The sequence below is a fragment of the Lolium rigidum genome, chromosome 7 (assembly GCF_022539505.1).
Source record: "Lolium rigidum isolate FL_2022 chromosome 7, APGP_CSIRO_Lrig_0.1, whole genome shotgun sequence".
Classification (NCBI taxonomy): domain Eukaryota; kingdom Viridiplantae; phylum Streptophyta; class Magnoliopsida; order Poales; family Poaceae; genus Lolium; species Lolium rigidum.
In genome coordinates this window covers 46,028,799-46,050,951 of record NC_061514.1, presented here as the reverse complement: position 1 = coordinate 46,050,951, position 22,153 = coordinate 46,028,799, and the positions used below count along the sequence as shown (strand labels likewise).

Sequence of the window (22,153 nt, the reverse complement as noted above, 5' to 3'; positions counted from 1 at the left end):
TATGAACGCACACACGCACACCCTACCCCTATGAGCACCTCCGGAAGACTGAGCCGGCGGATTGGATCTTGAAATTGACGAAGTCACCACAGGCGCCTCACTGTCGACGGGAACGTCGCCTTCCACTGAATGAATATTCCGTCTTTATGAGACACACAGATGTCAAACCTGGGATTTGAACTCTGGTGGGCTGGGGATACAACCATCCTCCTAACCACCCAACCTCAGGTTGGTTCTCGCATTGGAGCTGTCCTGCACACACAATAGTCCAATTTGGATGCACTTTGACACTTCATTGGGGGGATAGCCCTCCCTGATAGCCGCGTCCATGAAGTCCGCTGCTTTTCCATCTGCCCACAAGTTCCATGCCTGAAATATCCCGTCGAGGTTTGTAATTTGTAATTACTAGTACTATATTTCTGGTTATCTCGAGCATTTCAGAATCTGGTAAGTAACACTCACACAAGATATGAGGTTTGAGAAGTCCATCACAAGATGATGTGGTGAGCTGATCTTTAATCCACTCACAATCTCCAGTAGCAAAATACCAAAGCTGTATGTGTCAGACTTCACTGAAAAGATGCCCTCCATCGCATATTCAGGTGACATGTAACCGCTATTTAAATCAATTCACAAGCAAGTATGCGTAGTTGAGTTATCTCAGACGCTTAAATGAAAATTTGAGACCAAGAGCTAGTCCAAGAGTTACTTACTATGTCCCAACAACTCGTTTGGTACTTTCTTGTTGCTCGTTGCCTCCAAAGATCCTCGCCATTCCAAAATCTGATATTTTTGGGTTCATCTCTGCATCTAACAGGATGTTGCTTGGTTTGAGGTCCCTATGGATTATCATCGTCCTCGAATCTTGGTGGAGATATAGAAGTCCTCTTGCTACACCTTTGATTATGTTGAACCTTCTTGGCCAATCAAGCATAGACTTTCTTGCAATATCTGCCAAGAAGAGGATGTGCAAGTACATGAGTGCAGGGCAGAGTAAGCTGTTCATTCAAACAAATTTGTTTTGTCAATTCAATATTACTTTCTAAAGTATATGATTAGAACATACCAAAAATAAACTTGTCTAGGCTTTTGTTGGGCAAGTATTCATAAATAAGAAGCTTTTCATCCTCATGAATACAGCAGCCAAGAAGTCTAGCTAGATTCTTGTGCTGCAACTTGGCTATAAGAACCACTTCATTTCTAAAATGCTCTATCCCCTGCTCAGAACCCTGGCTAAGCCTTTTAACAGCAATTTCCTTTCCCTTTTCCAGTGTTCCCTGTGTCATGTAATCATTATTGAGATAAATTAACCAGGAGGAAATTATAGGGATTTTCAAGTGTTGTGATCGATTGAGAAGGTCGTTTTATACAACCTTATAGACTTTTCCAAAACCTCCTTTTCCAAGTATGTTTCTGTCATGGAAATTGTTTGTTGCAGTGGAGATGTCTTCAAGCATAATAGACCGGAATTCCAAATTTTCATCCCAAACTTCTTGGGAAGTGCTCAACTGTCCCTGGCCCGGTCTTTTCTTGTTTACTTGTATCCCTGCAGAAATATCAGTAACCCCGTTAACACTCGACACTATTACATGAACAGTTGAACATCATGTTGAACATCATATTACAGGAAATTGGAGTCCCTTGTTCTACCTGTTGGCTTGCATACAAGGACAAGATATATGCATGTGAGTATCAGCAGGAATGATATAACTGGGAGTAGAATCTTTAGTACAACACCCACACTGCTCTTTCTCTTGTTTAGTGCAGAACTGTGCCCTGTGAAGAAATTGATGAAAAGAGTACTGCATCAAGATTCAAGCATGGCCTCTGAAAGTATGCATTTACCCTTTTCTCGATGAGTAAATATATTGATGTACTTGCATATAATACCAAAGTAGATACGAAAATGCATCTCAGATATGGCTACAGATTTTAATTAAAAAAATAAGTATTTGCAGACAGCAAAAGTAAGTCTAGCTAGTGTTACAAATGTGTGAGCTGGAAAATTAGCACACTGGCACCATTCTGGAAGAAATGCAAGCTGATGAGTTTGTTCAATGCTAAAGGATATATGTTACCGACAGAAAAGGTTTGTGATCGTAGTTTCACATGCAGGCTGTTACTGTCAAGATCCAGATCCAGAGGTGACATGAGAAAGCACGTTATTTTAAGGTACCAATGTCACTGCAGGTTAAAGAACAAAATCAGCCATGGGACCTTACTTACCAGGTGAGCCAGCCAGCCGAAGGTACAGGTTGCCACCAAGTGCGCCGGACTTTTCCGAGTCAACAAGCTCCCCTATCCAGATCAAGCATCTTGATGGACCACCTGTTGCGAGGATACTGCTCAAGTTGGCATAAGCATAAGCGGTGCAGGAGCAGTTGTGGTAACACTCAGCAGTGCACTCCTCAAAGCTTTTGTTCCTGGCATACACAAATTTCCCAGGCACCTTCATCCCCGCCAAGGGCAGGAAGTGGTCATCGCGGCATCTCAGCGTCTCCATTCTCACACATCCTCTGGAGAAGTTGGCACTGAAGCCATCTGCCAGCTCAAACCCTTCGAAGCACCTGCATTCCCCGCTAGACGCCATGCTATCGCAGTAACCAAACGGACCACATGAGCCGTAGTTTCGGCAGCCATCACCTGGGCGTTTGAATAAAACCTCCCACGACTGGTTAATCCATCTCCTGAGCATCAAGTCGCCAGTGTAGTCCAGCTTCCAGTGCGATCTCCGTGAGTCATTGCCTGTGCTGTACGTTGAGTAGATCTCCTCCCCATCGTCGACGATCTGGGACCATATGTATCCGTTGTTATTCCAGGCTGTCGCGCTGTTCCACAGTCCGCTGCGCCAGTACAGGCTTGTCTGACGCCATATGAGGATCTCGAGGGCCGTGCTAGGGTCACGACTGAAGGAGAATTCCCCAGTGGACGGATCTTGAGAATCCTTCCAAGCAACAAGGCGCACTGCTGTGTGGGTCTTGTAGTTTGCCCAAACCTTGAAACCGGGGAGGATGGTGTCCGTCGGGTGATCAAAACTCTGCCATATCTGCATGAAATTCCTTGACTGGAGGATAAAGTTTCCTGTGTCGAGCAGCAGTGCCACAGCTCCATCACCCCCGGTGGTGACATTGTTCGCCGTCATCCAGAGGATACGGCCTCTAGAATCTGACAGGACAAGTTCAGAGCTATTGGTCAGAACCAACTTCCCGGACACACTGCTGCTGATTGGGTTGTCGCGGTTGGCCACCCAGACATATGTCCGCTCCGGGATGTTGTGGTACCATATGCCTAAATATGAGTTTGCGGTGGAGTTCTCCAGGGAGAAGAAACCAAGAGCGAAGATGCCATTGTTTGAGACGAGCTTGTCCCCAGCCAAGAGTGGCTTCGTAGGCATTAGGCGGTCATCGGATTTGCAGAAACAAATCGATAATAGGAGGATGAAACAGGGGAGGAGAGTCCTGCCTATTTTCCACATATGCTTGTGACGAGTGGTCTATGGAAATGCTCTGGAGTCTGGATGTTCTGCTTGGAGACGAAACACCGCTCCCACTTTTGTGCTAGCCACAGCAGCATGACCAGTTCGCCCGACATAATCTCAGTCTGACGGTCCAAGTCTTGACTGTGTTCACTGCATCAAATACACAGAGGGACCTAAGCTCTCGCGACTTGCGACTCGCAGTCGTCGTCAGCATAAATGCTGTTGGTAGGTACTGGAACTGGGACCTTGCAGGGTAACCATGCAAGCTTACACGGGAAGGTGCAGAAATATCAAGATATCACCATCGTTGCCGACTGGCCGTAAGCGACTACTGGGTTGACAATATACAAAAGAAAGACGTGTATGGAACCGGTTACCGTCAGGTGGAGCGTCGACGGGGTAGTGGCGGTGAGGGCCGGGGAGTTGGCACTTGGTACCTCATCCCATAGTCAACCATTCATCTCGAGTGGTTGGGTGGTACGAACGCGGACGGCGAGCGCGGTGGGGTGGAACTAGCGGAGGATGGCTACGTCGGCGCGATGACTGGCCGGCACCGCGTACTATGGCCGCCTGGGACGGGTGGGGAGTGGAAGGAATACGCATATAGCGACGGCGGCATGATTAGCAGACCGGCGGCGCCACCGCGGCAGGGGGATGGGGACTGCGGCGAGCGAGCGGCGGCAGGGGGGTGGGGACTGCGGCGAGCGAGCGGCGGCTGTGCGGAGTGGGGACTGGGGACTCGTCTTCGGCGGCGAAGGCAAACGGCTGCTACTTGCGTGTGGGCTGGCGGCCCGTAAAGTTCGCAGTTTCGGTTCAAGTCTAGCAAGCTTCTCACATTCTCAAAACAAAGCAAAAAAAAAAAACTTCTCCAACTCCAACACAATCACTAGAAAAAAAATGTCATGTACAGAAATAGAAAACAAGAAAAGGTGGCTTTTCTTGAGAGAAAAAAGTTTGTAAAGATAGTTTCATGTGGATGTGGTTGGTTGAATATGCTCTATAATAGTTTATAGGGAGCAATGTTGTTGTATACTAATTAATATTACACTCTCCCGGATCCATGATAACTTTCGCCGTTTTATTAAAATTTGAAGTAAAACTACCACTATTATGGATCGGAGGAGTTACAACCTTTATATTTTCTAATACCTATATTTTGCTATTTTCAGGATAAATCATGTGTGCATGCACCATTCAAGACTGGTATAATGTTGGCAAACAGGCCGTACCCGAGAAAATGGAGGCCCTGTGCGAAAAAAAAAAAAAATCAGATCCTCATTGTAGCACTTCGCAATTAGGAAAACATGGTCTTATACTCTATTTATTATTAGGTTTTCAAAAGAAAAGTTTGATTCATTCGCTGAAAACTTATCAAGTGTGCCCCTTTAAGATTGGGTGAGTTCTTTAATCCTTAGTTTTCTCTTACGTTATTCATATTCTGATGGGTATCTCCTAATTGTAGAAGGCATTACAGAAATGAAACTGGGTGGTAAATACCATGTATCAAAAATAGAAAATAAAATGGGATGAAGCAACCTTTGATTGGTTTCGGGAGCGTGGCTCTAGAAGTGTGGTTGCTCCTCCCGGATTCAGTCCTCCTCCTCTTGAAGAAACGGCGACCAAACACTCGTATCCAACTCGAACTGGTGCACTATGGTCCTGTGCAGAAATAAACAGCAAAACAGTCGCTAGATCGGAAGATAAGGAGCTGGAGAGATTGAGATATGAGAAACTGAGAAGAAAACATAAAAAAAAAATAGATAGTGTATAGAGCACGCAGAACCTTCTAGCTATTCATTGCATCAACGGAGTATTCGGCGAAATCGCGACGAAATTAAATTCGCCACGGAGCTGTGATGGACGAAATTAAATTGGTGCTTGAGAGGGCCTTGGCCCTTGGTGATTGATACTTAAGAAAGCGTTAAAGAGAGGAAAAAAAAGAAAGGGAAGAGCGAGAAAGAGGACCGTGCGTGAGTCGGGGGGCTGTGGTGTTAATTATGTAGCCAGATTCCCAAGCGGCATAGTGGGTCAACGCATTTACTAGACGTCTAGATCCAACTAATTCTGTCATTAGTAGCACTAAGTAGTAGTTTAACAAAAATTGGAGGTCCTCCCTTTTTTGAGGCCCTGTGCGGTTGCACATGTTGCACATGCGCCCAACGGGCCTGCAGGAGATGCTCTTACATGAGGTAGTTCAACCACAGGGGACAACCGGACAACACTACATTATCCTAGTCAACTCCCCGCATGCTTTTATCATGATCAATGCGTACTTGCAATGATCTGTGCCCCAAAACCACCCACCCAGTAAAACATATTCCTGAACGAGTCTTCTGTTTTCAACAAAGAGAGCACTGAGCCAACTGGCTTGTCAACTGCACTGAAGAACACATACATCCTGCGTGCCATCTCATACCCCAAATCTTCGACAAGTGTTTTCAAATCATTCATAGACCACGTTTGCTCCAAGAAACTATACCACACCAATGTGCCATTGCAATACGATCTGTTACTGCCGATGCCGAGAAAAAAACCTCCATGATTTATGCCGTGACTGAATTTATACTTGCCATCGTTGTGGTCTACAAAATCACAGGAAACAAAAGAGCCCATTTATTTATTCAACAGAACACATCAAATCTAAAACCCTACAACCTAACAATAATTAATTTGTCTCAAAAACACAATACCAGCCCGTAATCACCTTAAGAACATCTAGATAGACAACTTATCTGAACAGGAAAAATTCGAATTCCAGAGCTCACCATACAACGGTGGAGGGGTTCCGTCAAGTCGACGAACAGGGACCATGGATGGTCGTCGCCCGTCCCTTTGATTCCTCCGTCGGCCTGCGAACAAGATCGCCAGGATCGGTGCCGATCATCCCAGCCGAAGCCTCCTCTACTTGTTCCTTTGCTGCTTTGTTTGTCCGGCACGGGAGGAAGATGCCCACGTTTTGTACCCAACTGGAAAAACGTCAACTGCCACGTTTCGTGCCCAAGCATTGCCCAGTTTTGCGCCCAATCAGTGTCCTAAATGCAAAATTACACGCGGTTAAAGAGTCAGCTTATGCCACGTCGGCACGAATACGTACGCCCGTGTGGACATGGTGACCGTATTGACAAGCTCTGTCATACTGAGTAATTGTATCTTCGAGTTTCCTGAATACAGTGACCAAAGTGACATTGTTGGACAAGTACAATTACCGTGGGTGTATTTTACTCTAATTTTCGTCACGAAAAAGTGAGAAGTCGGAACAACTCCCTTATAGTAGTAATGTAAAAAGACATACTACGTAGTATTTCCTTAATAAAAAGAATACTACTATTTTTTCTTTTTTCCCCTGTTCATCTTCTTCCCATGAGACTGAGCCGTGCCTGCCGCCTCCCCTCTGCCCCGCTCGGACGCCCTCCAGCCTGCCCCGCACGGCCGCGCTTTCCCGCCGCCCGCCACCCCATGCCGGCCTTCGCTCCGTCCAGCCGTGCGTGTGTGCGTGCCCGTCCCCGCTGCTTCCGCGCGCGGCCGCCCCCGTCCCGCCCTGCCGCCATGTCCCCGTCCTTGTTCCATACGAGCATGCCCACCCTCATCCCTACTTCGGCTGGCAGTGCCGCACCCACTCTGGGCGGCCGGGACAGATGCACAGCTTGCCGGAGCGGGGACGGGGCGGTCAAAGCGGCAAATGTTGGTAAAACTGATCAAATTCGCCGAACGGTGCTGGATATTTAGCTGCCAGGGATGGTTTTTCTGAAAAACGCCAAACACCGGGCGTCTACCAAGAAGACGCTGAAACTTCGGTGCTCCCGATCGAAAGTTTCATCCAATCCTTAGCCGTAGGGAGCGCCAACGGCTGAAGATAAAGTTGTTCCGGCCTGCGTAAGCCCACCCGGTCAAAAAAAAAAAACGGAGACGAGCACTATTTTTTTTTTTTGCGAAGGCAGTTCAAGCACTATGTCCAGGTAATTCCCTGCTTTCCATCTTGCAATTAGCACAGAAAACCAGATAGATGGTACCAATACATACGGGTCCCCTCTCTTACTAACCGGATAGATTACAGATATTACAGGAAAGGTTTACATTCTTTTCAATATCTGTAATCTCACTTGATATGTAGCAAATTTATGAATCACTAGGCTCTCAACTCTCAAGCTTGAGATCCTAGGCTACCCGGCTAGCGCCCTTTTACAGCCGTAAGGCTCAGTCCATTGACAGAGTGTTCCACGTCTTCTCTCGCCTCCTCAGTTTCGCGATTTATCTGTGCAAAATACATAGGTTGCTTCGGAAGGGCGCGCGGCATAGCTTCACTGTCCAGGATGGACACGACCGACGACATGAGCGGCCTAGCACTGGAGCTGTCCTGCACACACAGGAGCCCAATGTGGATGCACTTTGATACTTCATCAAGTGAATAGCTCTCTGTAACTGATGCGTCCACGAAATCCCTTGCTTTTCCCTCAGCCCACAAGTTCCATGCCTGAAACATCACGCCAAAGTTCGTAATTTATATTTGCTAATACCATATTTCTGGTTGAATTTCCAGAAGCTGGAGCATCTCATAATGCGGCAAGGTAACACTTACACATGATACGAGGTTTAGGAAGTCCATCACAAGATGATGTGGTGAGCTTATCTTTAATCCACTCACAATCTCCAGTACCAAAATACCAAAGCTGTAGATGTCAGACTTGACGGAAAAAATGCCCTCCATCGCATACTCAGGTGACATGTAACCGCTGTTTTAATCATTTCAGAAGAAAGCATGTGTTGTTTGAGTTATTTTAGGCATATATAAATAAAAATTTCAAATCAAGAGTTAGTGGAAAGTTTGCTTACTACGTCCCAACAACTCGTTTAGTACTTTCCTGTTGATCGTTGCCTCCAAAGATCCTTGCCATTCCAAAATCTGATATTTTCGGGTTCATCTCTGCATCTAGCAGGATGTTACTTGGTTTGAGGTCTCTGTGGATTATCGTTGTTCTCGAATCTTGATGCAGATATAGAAGTCCTCTAGCTACCCCTTTGATTATGCTGAACCTTCTTGGCCAATCAAGCATAGACTTCCTTTCAGTATCTGCCAAGAACAGGATGTGGGCGTATATGAGTGCAGGGCATCTAGTATGCTGTTCAGGAAAACAAGTTTATTTTCTCAATTCAATATTACTTTCTAAAGTATGTGAGTAGAATATACCAAAAAGAAACTTGTCTAAGCTTTTGTTGGGCAAGTATTCATAAATAAGCAGCTTCTCATCCTCGTGAATACAGCAGCCAAGAAGTCTAACAAGATTCTTGTGCTGTAACTTGGCAATAAGAACCACTTCATTTCTAAAATGCTCTATCCCCTGCTCAGAACCCTGGCTTAGCCTTTTAACGGCAACTTCCTTTCCCTGTTCCAGCGTTCCCTGTGTCAATTCATCATTATTGAAATAAATTAACCCAGAGGTAATTATACAGATTTTAGTTGATAAGGTCAAAGTTTTATACAACCTTATAGACTTTTCCAAATCCTCCTTTTCCAAGTATGTTGCTGTCATGGAAATTATTTGTTGCAGCGGAGATGTCTTCTAACCTAATGGACCGGAATTCCAACATTTGATCCCAGACTTCTTGCGAAGTCCTCAAGTGTCCAAGTTCTGGTCTTCTCAGTGTTTCCTTGTACCCCTACAGATATATCAGTAATGTCAACACTCACCACTATTACAGGAAACTGATATTCCTGGTTCTACCTCTTGGCTTGCATATGACGACAAGATATATGCATGAGACTATCAGAAGGAATGATATAACTGAGATTACAATCTTCAATACCACACCGACACCGCTCTTGTTTTTTACTGCAGAAACATATCCTGTGAAGGAAAAGAGTACTGCATCAAGATTCAGGCATAGCTTGTGAGAGTAAGCATTTACCTTTCCTCAGTGAGTAAAATATATCCATGTACTTGCATGTAATACCAAAACATATACTAAAAATGCATCTCAAAATAAAGTTGCAGATTTTGTTAAAAATATAAGTATTTGCATACACCAAAAGTAACTGGCTAGCTAGTATTATAAATGTGTGAGATGAGCAATTAGCAAACTGAGGCAAGTCTGGAAGAAATGCCAACTGATGAGTTTATTCAATAATAACAATTATATGTCCCCGATAGAAAAAATCAGAGTTAATCATTTCACGTGCAGGTTGTTCCTGTCAAGATCTCTTGAGAGAGGTGACACAGCATACATACTGAGGCACCAATGTCACTACAGGTCAAAAGAACAAATCAAGCCATGGAATACATACCAGGAGAGCCAGCAAGTCGAAGGTACATGTTTTCCCCAATTACGCTGTCCTTCTCTAAGTCAACAAGCTCCCCTATCCAGATCAAGCATCTTGATGGGCCACTAGTCGCAAGGATACTACTCAAGTTGGCGTAAGCATACGCGATGCAGGAGCAGTTGCGGTCACACTCAGCAGTGCACTCCTCGAAGCTTTTGTTCCTGACATAGACAAACTTGTCAGGGAGCTTCATCCTTGGGAAGGTAAAGAACAGGTCGCCGCTGCATCTCAGGGCTTCCTTTCTCACACATCCTGTCGAGAAGTTGTCACTGGAGCCATCCGCCGGCTCAAACCCATCGAGGCATTTGCATTTCAGGGTGGACACTGTGCTATCACAGTAACCAAACGGCCCACAAGAGCCATAATGGCGGCAGCCTTTACCTGGGAGCTTGAACAAAACAACCCATGAAAGGTTAATCCAGATCCTGAGCATCATGTCGCCCGTGTAGTCCAGCTTCAAGTGTGATCTATCCGAGTTATTGTTTGTGTTGTACGTTAAGTAGATCTCCTCCCCATCGTCGACGATTTGGGACCAAGTGTATCCGTTGTTGTCCGAGGCTGATGCACCGTGCCACAACCCAGTACGCCAGTACAGGCTTGTCTCACGCCATATAAGGATCTGGAGTCCCGTGCTAGGGTCACCACTGAGGAAGAATTTTCCAGTGGACGGGTCTTGAGGACCCTTCCAAGCAACGATGCGTACTGCTGTGTGGGCCTTGTAGTTCGCCCATAACTTGAAGCCAGGGAGCATGGTGTCTGTGGGATGATCAAAGCTCTGACATATCTGCGTGAAGTTCCGCGACTGGAGGATAAAGTTGCCAGTGTCAAGCAGCAGTGCCACAGCTCCATCACCCCCGATGGTGACGTTGTTCGCCGTCATCCAAAGGATACGTCCTTTGGAATCTGACAGGACAAGGTCAGAGCTGTTGGTCAGAACCAACTTCCCGGACAAGCTGCTGCTGATTGGGTTGTCGCGGTTGGCCACCCACACATATGTCCGCTCTGGGATGTCGTGGTACCATATGCCTACATATGAATCTGCAGTGGAGTTTTCCAGGGAGAAGAAACCAAGAGCGAAGACGCCATTGTTTGAGACGAGCTTGTCCCCAGGTAAGAGTGGCTTTGCATGTGTTAGGCGGTCATCGGATTTGCAGAAACAAATCGATACTAGGAGGATAAAAAGTAGGAGGAGAGTCATGGTGATTTAGCTTTCCTCCACATATGCTTGAGAAGAGTGGCATGGAAATGCTTTGGATGTTTTGCTTGGAGCTGAAACGCCGCTCCCTGCCACTTTTGTGCTAGCCACAGCAGCATGACAGATATATTCTCAGGCTGAAAGACAGCAAACTGCTACTGGTCTCCTGTCTCTTCTGGAACATGACTGTGTTGACTGCATCACATACACCTAAGAACTGAGGTCTCCCCACTGGCAGCCATGGATGGCCGGCGTCGTCATGGGCATAAATGTACATCGTCGTCATGGGTATAAATCTGGTAGTTAGGACATTGTGTCAGGTGCAGAAATATCCAGAACTTTTTCGACAAAGGGAATATACCCAGATTTCAGCATCGTTGCCGACTCGCCGAAAGCGTGGATTGACAAGTGCACAAAATGGCGAAATGAGTGCTATGATGAACGGGTTACCGTCAGGTCCGGCTCCGACGGGGTAGTCGCGGCCACGAGCGCGGGCAGGGGACGAACGCGGACGGCCAGCGCGCCGGGAATTTCCGAACTGGAGGTGGGGGGTCGGGCGGAATTAGCCGAGGATGTCCGCGACGGCGCGATGAGTTGACGGGCCTGACGGTACCGCGTGCTATGGCCGCCTTGTACGGGAGGGGAATTGAAGAAATACGAGGAGCCGGAGACGCGTATAGCGACCGTAGCTTCATTAACGGACCGGCGGCAGCAACGGGAACTGCGGCGAGCCGGCGGCGGCAGTAGCTGGAACTGCGGCGTGACGGCGGCGGCGGCAGCGGGGATTGCGGCGAGCGGGGTAAGAACATCACTAGGGCCGAGAAAACTTCATTTTAAAGCCCAAAACGACGGACGCAAATCTACACCGGCCTTTAAACCTTCAAAACAGTATTTCATCAAAAAAAAACATTAACATACAATATCTCTACTACTTAAAAAGACTAAATAGGTTCCTTATTCTGCCATCTGCCATCCACAGTACGTCAATACGTTTCGTAGTTATAATGTGATCTGCTTCGTCATTTCCTTTCGTCGTCGATTCCTCGTCCGTCCTCTCCACATGGGTCAGGCCCAATGAAACCTTTTGTCCAACGCCCCCTTCCTCTAACCCTCGCGCAGTCCCTGGCTCCCTGCTCCATCGTGAACCCCAGCCACCGCTCGGATCTCCAACGCCGCCATTCTCGCCTATCTTGCAACGAGGATCTCCAACTCCAGCTCCACCCCGAGTCCGTCCACCGCCCTGGCCATCACCCCATCTCCACCGGCTCACAGATCCCCGCTAGCAGTACCTTTGTCGGAAGGCCCGCGCGTCGTTGTGTGCGCCGCATCCAGAGCCCATGTCGGACTCGGAGGACGACATCGCCGGCGAGCGGGGAGGTCGCCCCCATCGAGAGCATCAGCAATCCGCTCGCCGATGTCCTCGGGAGATCTGGAAGTGGGCTCCCGACTCCTTCCTGAAGACGCGTCTTGAGGACACTGGATGCGCCCTCAAGTATATCCCACCCATGGTGAGCTCCCTCGATCACAACTAATCATTCACGTAGACTCTACACCTTTTGTTGCATATGGCGGTAGTTAATTTGCGGATTCATGCTTGTTTCTAGAATGAATTAGGTTATGTTGGAGCAGTGCCCTTGAGGACAAATACATACTACGCTGTTTATTTTACTGTGCTCTAATGGGTGGATTCGTGGAGTCGGTCAAATAAACCCTTAGACTGCACAAAAACTTTATATATGTTAACTACTCTGATCTCATGTTCTATCGTTCCTTGAAATGGAATTGCATCTTAAGTGTTGGTCTGCACCTGTTCTGTTTTCAGTGTTGGAGTTGGTGATTTACCCTGTAGAGGTAAAATCTACCAGGATGCTGCTGCATGTCTAATTAGGACGAAATATAATCGTGTTTCTATTGGAAAATTGTGATCACGCCATCAATGGGCACTTCTATTGTCATCACTTGAATATGTATTAAAATAATGAATAGCATATGTGTTTCAGTTTATAGATTGACCATTGTGTTAAAATAACCAGAGATAATTTTTGAGCGGAAAAATAAATTGGGCATTGCATCTTATCGTGTTTGTTTGTTTCTCCTGATATCCTTAGAAGCCTGCTTGGCAAGCTCATTGTTAATTTAACCATTCTTTGCTTCAATTCATGTAGTATGAACTTACAAGTTATATATGTATTTTTGAATTTTGCGGGTTTGGGATCTCATTGTTGATGCCTCTTGCAGGCACATCGTCAACAAAATTCTGAATATGCATGCTCCTGGTAACATTCTGGTGGTAGTATAATTTATGTGCCCTCTTGAGGAGGGCTTAAGTTCAATGCAGGCCAACTGTTGAGAAACTGCATTCCCTAATTTTATTCTACCATTTTGTAATCCTTGGCAGAATGGTTTGGGGTGGTTCACAACGTCATCTACTCATCTGATTGGAAATTTGTATATGTTATCTATCATCTGACCCTCCATGGAACTGATGTTGAGGTAACTTTTTCTTGTCATCAGAAATGGTTTTGCATTTGGCTCTATTTTCTGGATCTGTTTGGGTTTACGCTACTCTTTTTTATTACAATATTACTCAGAGTTTCAGTGTATATAGTTAGTTGATCATGTACTATGCATATGGAAAATGTTTAAATGGATCATAGTACTTCTATGTGGACATGACGAAGTGAGGATCCTACTATCACTCAATGTTCCATTGTTGACACAAGCTCATCTCAGTGTTTTTTTTGTCACATTAACTAATAGTTCAAGTGTTCTATATCCAGTTGATGACCGAATCTAAACTATTGTAAATGTATGTCTGTTTTCTTAGCAAGGGCCAGAGCTAAGTAACAACTATTTGGATATGTCTCTTTTCAGCTGTTGAGTATACAAGCTTTGGAGATCATGTTCAGAAGGCTGAAGGACTCGCTTTTCGCCGAGCTTGTGCCCGTCTTGGTCACTTGCCTTTCATCGGTATTTCATGATTAACTCCTGTGTAAAGGTACTTCTCTTGACTGGCTTTCTGGCAACAATGGTGATGCGTGTGCTCAAAAACGACTTCAATATAAGGATCATGTTCAGTAAGATCTTAAATGTGTATTCTATTTTCACACATTAATCGTCGCCTTAAATGTTAGTAATACGTGATGTCATAGGTGCTTACTGTTGATTATTCGTGGTGTACACTTCTGGAGATATCTCTTGGTGCGCAGGCACTTGCCCTTCATTGGTATTCCATGATGTTGAAATATTAGCTTTCTTCCATTTCTTCTTTTGTTGCTTACAGTTATTATTTCCATGGCAGTGACACTGCGCCCCCTACACAAGCATAGTCCGCGCATTCAGCAAGGCTCGGAGCTGAGAATGGCGTGCCTAATTAGTTGTCCATTAGTACCATGAATAATAAATCAATGTTATTGTGTGCCCTAATAACTTACGGATTTGTTGTGTGACTGGTGTTGATATTGACCTGCATCCCTTGAACTTGATCAAGAATATTCTACTGATCTATTGCTTCAGAAGTTTCACCATAAAAATTACTTTTATTTGAAGTAGAATAATCTTTTGATCGAGTAATTTTCCTATTTTTTACACGCGCAATTCTTCATGATATTGTATTTTTGTAATTAATTCTCGTGCATATGTAGTTTGAGAAAATTGTTAATCAACAACGTCATGTTGAACACCTGTGTGAAAGGTTTTATTCCAACATACTTAAATAAGTTGTTTTTGCAACTCTTTAGCATTGTGATGGTCTTGATTTATTATCTTAGCATCATGTGGCAAGTCTGGCATTTTTTCAAGGATTCTTCTCACATGAAGTTTAAAACGTGTCTCTTTTTTGTTTGTTATTGAAACCTCAAATCAGGTGGGAGATGAGTAGTCATTGGTTCACTTGTCAAATTTTAGGCATCAACGATAATATGGTCTCAAGTGGATGTTGCTTGATGGATTTGAGTCATCTTCAACAAGTGGAAGACCCAAGTTGGTTTGCATCTCTCCTCCTCTTGGATTGCACGATCTATGCAGGACATTCCCATCGAGGTTTGTTTCTATACAATACTATAGCACCAGATTTGATCTTTGACCACTCTATTTTTATATTCTATTTTGTAACCGTATTGTTCATAATTGTTTGGCTGAGCTTGGTAATATTGTGGCTAGGCAGGGCTATACATATGAATGAAGCTGGCTCATGTGAGGTTTCAGTTCAGGGCCTAGGCTAGGATCCCTGCTTGTAAGAATGTGGGTTAATTTCCAGGCACCTTTGCTTTGATACGGACCTGATCGTGACCTACAAATAGAGAATCCAATCTAAAAGAATCCGTTCATTTGTTCGTTCATGTCGATTTTGAACTAGAAGAAAACTGCTCTAATCTATTTGAAGTCATGATTTAACCTCTGTAAATGTTTCCTCACATTTGGTAGTCAGTCTCTCTGTCCATTTTTTCCATATCTTTTTGATTCTCTCTGTTAGATTTTTTTAATTTGAAATTAGTAACCTCTGGCGCATGGCCCATTAGCACATGACAATTACTTCCATTTTGGAAACAGTTTAAACAACAGAGCTCCTGCCATATAAACTTGGAGCAACAACAAAACAAAGTCAGTCATCATACTTAAAAAGTAGGTGCTTTGCTTAACTGAAATTAACACGATCAATTAGGTTAACCGTAAATTTGCTTAACTTGGAGCTGACTACGCTCGTTGCGCATCTGTGCATGTATGTGGAGGTAGGATCCTCATGGTGGTGACGACTAACGATGAAGGAGGAAGGGGGCTTGGTGGTGGAGGCGAGGACGGTGGTTCTGGTCGACTGTGCCTGCCCGTCTCCGCTTGGTCTCAGTGGCACTACTATTGTGATATGCAAGCACCTCAGGTGTGTCTACATCCCTCAGTATTTCCAATGATGCATGCCTTATTGTCTACGTCACTCAAAGTAGATTTATGGAGACGCATGTGTTTTCCCTGAGATAAAGGTCAGTGTACAGATGGACTCACTGACATTTATGTTTTGGTCAAACTGTTGTAATGTCAGATGGACTAACTGACATTTATGTTTTCTCTCCCTTCCCAATTTATGATGAAGAGAAATTTCTTAATAGCGTTAAAAGGAAAAAAGGTTAAATGCATTTTTTCTAGACATGCATATAATTTTGTGTTCTAAAATGGCTACTAAGAAGGGCTTCTTCAAGATGATCCGTAGAAGGCAATAATAAAATTTGAATATGGTGCAACTTGCAATTCACGAGTTTAAAGAGAAGCATATTACTTCAGCACATACACTTAAAATGAGGATTTTTTATGCTATTTGAATTGACCACATGAGTTGAATTGGCTTTGTTGCAATACTGCAGTGCAATATAATAATATTTGAGGCCATTTAATGGATTGAACAATGTTGTGAAATTGCAGGATGAGTCAGGTTGCAAGTGGGGCGGGATATCCCCTACGCTGCTGGGCCGCCCCGCAAAATACACCCGCGAAACTCCGCTGGGCCGACCGCTTCGTTTCTAGCGGGATGAAGCGGTCACTCCGCATTGTCCACCGACAGGCCGCAAATACCGAAAAGCCCGCGTAGCTCTCAGATCTCACTTAAGCTCCCATCTCCCCGACGGCCAGAGCCCGGAACCTCCCTCTCTCGCGGACGCCGCCTCCACACCCGGGGCCCCGACCTGCTCTTTCCTCTCCCCTGACTCCCCTCCCTCTCTGAGAACCTTCTCAGACTTCCTGAAGCTAGGGTCGACAGTGGCGCCGCCGCCATCTCTACCTCAGGGCTGCCCTGCTTAAATCCTTGACAGAGAACTTGTTCCTCCACCGCCTAATGTTCCTCCGTCGCTTCCCTCGCCAACTGCAGCCTGCGTTTCATCGCTGTCAACTTCCGCGAGGCCTGCATCCTCTCTCCACCCTTTCCTCTCCTCTAAGAACAAAGTGCATCTGAGGAGTCGCTGCAGCTACAAACGGAAGTACCCAACATCTGTCCAAGGTACATGCTCGATTCTCCAGATTTTGTGCATGTGCATCACAACCCTGCTAGATCTAACTTGTATTCCAAATTTCCAGCTGTGGTTATTACTGGTTAGTAGGTACAGTAGATTTAGCAGGATTCATTACGACCGGTTCTTGATCAAAAAAAAAAATTAGGATATGTTCAGTTGTACCAAACGCATGCGCATGGAGTTGTGGAATCAGTGGAAGGTTGCTAACTGATGGCAGCACATGATGTATTGCTGTCCCTAAATCTTTCGTTTACTCGTGTTTTTTCATAGCTACAATGATGTGACCTTTAGAAGCATGGAGATATCACTTTTTTGGAAACTAAGATATGATTCTATTATTCTGAAATCTGAATATCATATTCGAATCTTATGACTATTCAGCTACACCAAGATAACAACTTATGCTCCTGAAAATTATTTCATCATTCTTTTCTTCCGTATTTTGGTTACAAGTGTTCCCTGTAACTTCTAGCATACAGCTGCATCTGCGGTAGTAAAATGTGGATCCAGTAGTTTAATGCTTCTTATATGTAGATTTGTAGCAAATAATTATTTCTATGCGGGAGTACCTTTGTCCTACCTTCTTCTTAGTCTGAAGTTGTATTTTCTAACTTCTACCTGATTCCCAAGATGGGAAAAACTTATCTTTAACATACCAGATGAATTTAAACTAGATTGAATAACCATTTTAGCTATGCATCAAAATTAACATTTCAGACTATGGCCCAATGTATTTTCAAGACTATCCATTATTAACTCCTTTGATGCTTGTATGCTTTTCAATGTGGTAGCGGAGTCGTCGGTGGATGGTTTTCCTCAGGTTTTGGATGCGCCTTGTGTGTTGGGATGAGGCCTAATGTATTTTCAAGACTATCAATTATTAACTGATAATTCATGCTGCTTGTTGTGAAATGTCATGTTTATCTTCATATTTTAAGTGTGGCACATCATGTAAACTAATACAACTCATATCTCTTAATTCTACAGGAATGGATAACTTCCTAATGACCCTAAAGATCAACTTCCCAGAATGATATCCAATGCTCGGAAGGAAGCTCATCCTAGCATGCAAGGGCTCGGAAAGGACACCTGGGGCGAACTCGCGGATTGGGCCACGGACGCGACCAGTTGGTGAAGGAAGCAGGGGTGTGGGGTGGCTTTGCTGGAGCGGTGCCCTTAAAGCGCACCACCATGAGCCACCCATTAACGGGGTAGGCTCCGACCTGAAGGAGGCGAGAGCAGTTGTGGCCAGAGAGGAGGCGGACGACATCGTGGCCATGGAGGCCACTGACACAAGCTTAGGGAGGAGTACGGAAGCTTTGGGGATGGCGGCACGACGGCGTCGGCAGCCCCAACTCCTACATGACAAACAGGGGTGGGAATAGGGCGACGAAGGTAGGCCGGATCTGGCTTCAGCGGTTGGAGAGGACGTCGGGGAAAGAGATCAAGCCACTCATTAAGTAGCAATCATGGTGTTGTCATGTTGTAGCAACTGAACATAGAAGCAAGCTGTGTGGTATTGGTTCAGGTCCAGGTCCAGGTCCCTCCCTCTGGTCTAAAAACTTATAGTTACCTAAATATTGTAAATGTATGAACTGGCAAACGGAAGGGGCCATTTTCTTGTTGAAACTAACCACAGACATCAGCGCAAGCTGCGGTCAGCACTGACACCCGCGATTGCCGATCGATCAGCCAGCAAGCTACTTACAATTGTACGTACGTGGGATAATGCGGCCTGCCGCACTATCCCGCGCTAAGAGCATCCCCAGCCGTTGGAGGCTCCCGGGGCACAATTCGGATGAAAATTGATCCGGATTGGATGTATTTTTGGCATGGGGAGCAACGATTTTTAGCCGTTTTCTTCCACACGGCCACCCAGTTTTTGGCTAATCTCGGTGACACGCGGGCCAAAGCACGGAGTTTGCTCCATCCGGAATCCCCGGCTGCACCCCGGAAACTGAGGATGACCTGGGGAGTCCGGACGGATTTAGTCCTAAATCCGAACGAAAATGAGAAGCTGGGGGAGTGACTGGACCGTTTTCATCCATCCGGATAAAAAAAAAGGTACTGAGGCCGTTCCTGGGGAGATGGCTGGAGATGCTCTAAGTCTCGCGAGAGTCCACAAACATGGAGCTGTCCCGCTTTGGTGCTTAGCGGCCAGACGGAACCCGCCCCGCCTGCAACCTGAGGATGAGCAGCAAAATTGGGCTCAAAAGGATGCAGTAGTGCCAACAATTGTTGAACTACCGGTCCCAAATTACTGTTGTGAAAGCATATATGGTCTCTTCTTTTTTTCTCTATTTTTGCTCGGATTTTTGGCTGCATGGCCAAGCGGACCTATACTTCCCTACGAAAATGTTTCCTTAACATACATATTAGGTTATTCATCTTGGTGCAAAGATGTTAAAATTTTGAAATATCACCCATGAGTTCAGACTTAGAAAGATTACTACTGCAAGCAGAACGCAAGATATATAAGACTCAGTTATCAGTAGACTTCCTCAGACAATTTCATTTTAGTTCATAATATTAGTCGTGTAATTTCAAAAGACCAGCATGAGGTGCTATACACCATCCCACTGATTTACGTTCCATTTTTGTTTCAGTTTTGGTTCCAGTTCTTGTGGCAGGTCATGTCTCTTTATCTGGCAACTTGGATCGTGGGAGTTAAGAAGATATGAAGGTGAACTGTGAAGGGCAAGTCATCTGTAAAATCAATAATTCTTAAGAACCTAATTGTAGCTTACAAGTTGGACCTCAAGGAGGAAAGGAGCCACATGTTCTAGGGCTGTGTGATGTGTCACATGGCAGCACCACCTGCCTTGGGCAGGAAATTCACCCATGGCAGCATAAGTGATATCATCTCTGTTTTGTCTAATATTTTGTTGAAATTTTTCTTAAAAGTGACATGATGATACTGACATGTTCATTAATGCTCTGGCTTGAAAATAAGCTGATTGTAATCCTACTACCACTAATGGGTATTATATATTCACTATTAGTCATTTGCCATTTTGCATTCTGGATCACCTTTCAGGTTTTGCATCATCTTTCATGTTCCATGATTTTTATGCCTTTTTACATCTTTGCATTTAGCTAAATTGCTATATACTTGCTAGCGTTATTCACAGATGGGAGTGCATTTTGAAAGTAAAGAGTCAGGGATCCATTGCTCAAAAGTTAGCAATATAGAACTCATGAATTATGTGGCATGGTATTTGACAATAGTAGATACTCAAAGTCTCAAACAATGGTATTATCATGTGTAGTATATTATAATATCATTGATTTGTTTTGAATTTTTATAGTGAGTTGTGAATTATATATATGCATTGAGAAATAACATTTTGAGGACCCGTGGCAACGCACGGGCATTTATACTAGTTTACAAATACATATTAACAAAACACAATCATAAAACACACATATCATGAAATAAACTTGCAATGATTATAAATGATGCATGATTCATAGTTTTACATCACATAATTAATGTTTTGTCCTTGCAAAAGATCAACATCATCACCACATTGGAGACTCAAGCGAAGTTGTCTACACCTTCGTCACCACCACCACTCATCGGAGAATCACCTTAGAAAGTAGACGACGCACCACCATCACGCAGTAGCCTCTTCCTATACGCGATGTCCGCCTTGGTCTCCTTCCACCACGCCAATTGGCCTCTTCATCCATGCCCATTTTAGACATCATCATGTGCTCCTTCTCCTCGGTCATGATCTTTTTCCATGCCTTTGCTTCCTTGAGCTTGATCATCCTCTCCTCCAATTCGGCCTTCCGGTTGGCATCTTCCCGCCTAGCTTCCAACTGTGCAAGCTTCACCTCTTTCTTTCTCTCGGTGATAATGAGTTTTGTCTCCAATGTCTTCAATGTCAATGTCTCCTTTGTCTTGATCATTTGATCAAGCTTGTCCTTCTTCGGGGCAGGTGCTGGGGTGGGGGCGCTCGGGGCGGGGGAGACAGCGACGACGGGGCCTATGAGGACGTGCGCACGCCTCCTCTTCACGCCGACATGTGTGGAGGCCACCATACCGGCCACCACGGCGGCACTCGGGGGCGGGGCGGGGGCGGGGCGGGAGGCGGTTGCGCAGGGCCGCTCGAGCCGCGGCCGGGCGGGGGATTCGGCGGTGGGGCGGGGACGCTCGGGGCGGGGGCCGGCGGGGCCTCCATGGTCGACGACGGTGCAGGGAAGGAGGTGCGGTTGAGGGAAATTTCCCTCACGCGACGCGCAGTTGTCCAAATGAAGGGCCCTGTGTTTTTAGCATCTCAACCTGTGTTTGTGCAGGTTGGAATGGAAAATGAGGGATGGGCCTCCAATTTTTTTTTGAGGGATTATGGGTTTGAGGGCTCTGTCCCGCGCCAACTTTCGGCCTCAACCCTAAAAAAGCAGTTAATTTGAGGACTTGACCAGTTTGAGGGCACTGATAGTGATCTCAAACTGGTAACCCTTAAAGCCTATTTGAGGGCAGAGAAAAGACGAATTTGAAGGTGTTTTGAGGGTTGGTTTGAGGGCACTGATCTGCACGCCGGCATTCAAACCTTCAAAACATGATTTCATCAAAAATGACAGCAACATACAATATATGCAAATGGATATTAGCAAAACACAATCATGAAACACACATATCATGAAACAAACTTGCAAATGATTATAAATGATGCATGGTTCATAGTTTTACATCACATACTCAACATTTTGTCCTTGCAAAAGATCATCATCACCACCACATCGGTGACTCAAGCGAAGTTGTCCACACCTCCATCGCCACCACCACTCATCGAAGACTCACCTTGGAGAGTAGACGACGCACCACCACCACACAGTAGCCTCTTCCTCTCCATGATGTCCATCTTGGTCTCCTTCCACCACGCCAATTGGTCTTCATCCATGTCCTTTTTAGACATCATCATTTGCTCCTTCTCCTCGGCCATGATCTCTTTCCATGCCTTTTTTTCCTTGAGCTTGATCATCCTCTCCTCTAATTCGGCCTTCCGATTGGCATCTTCCCGCCCAGCTTCCAACTATGCAAGCGTCACCTCTTTCTTTCCCTCGGTGACATGGGCATACCCTTCGGGTACCCATTATTAGTATACCCGGCTCGGCCCAATATGGAGAAGACTCAATATGGAGAAGGCCCAACAAGGTAACCC

At 45.4% G+C, this 22,153-nt stretch overlaps 2 protein-coding genes and 2 long non-coding RNA genes across 4 annotated transcripts; 2 read left to right on the top strand and 2 right to left on the bottom strand.

Moving 5' to 3' along the window:
• Positions 1-175: 175 nt before the first annotated feature.
• On the bottom strand, positions 176-3,588 carry LOC124674777 (G-type lectin S-receptor-like serine/threonine-protein kinase B120). The gene is made up of 7 exons (XM_047210836.1): positions 2,227-3,588; positions 1,651-1,776; positions 1,374-1,546; positions 1,067-1,277; positions 714-951; positions 463-616; positions 176-369 (listed from the first exon to the last, which is right to left on the bottom strand). Exons 1-7 carry the CDS (start codon positions 3,473-3,475, stop codon positions 211-213), a joined length of 2,310 nt encoding a protein of 769 aa, XP_047066792.1. The 5' UTR covers positions 3,476-3,588; the 3' UTR covers positions 176-210.
• A 3,907-nt stretch (positions 3,589-7,495) lies between these two features.
• LOC124670093 (receptor-like serine/threonine-protein kinase SD1-7) lies at positions 7,496-11,007 on the bottom strand. Its single transcript, XM_047206600.1, has 7 exons — positions 9,759-11,007; positions 9,185-9,321; positions 8,969-9,127; positions 8,664-8,874; positions 8,309-8,546; positions 8,121-8,208; positions 7,496-7,949 (listed from the first exon to the last, which is right to left on the bottom strand). Exons 1-7 carry the CDS (start codon positions 10,990-10,992, stop codon positions 7,647-7,649), a joined length of 2,370 nt encoding a protein of 789 aa, XP_047062556.1. The 5' UTR covers positions 10,993-11,007; the 3' UTR covers positions 7,496-7,646.
• A 1,362-nt stretch (positions 11,008-12,369) lies between these two features.
• Positions 12,370-13,482, top strand: LOC124670092. Its single transcript, XR_006992411.1, has 3 exons — positions 12,370-12,497; positions 13,228-13,265; positions 13,388-13,482. It is a non-coding gene; the product is annotated as an uncharacterized LOC124670092 (long non-coding RNA).
• A 419-nt stretch (positions 13,483-13,901) lies between these two features.
• Positions 13,902-15,565, top strand: LOC124670091. The gene is made up of 3 exons (XR_006992410.1): positions 13,902-14,190; positions 14,291-15,231; positions 15,541-15,565. It is a non-coding gene; the product is annotated as an uncharacterized LOC124670091 (long non-coding RNA).
• Positions 15,566-22,153: the final 6,588 nt, after the last annotated feature.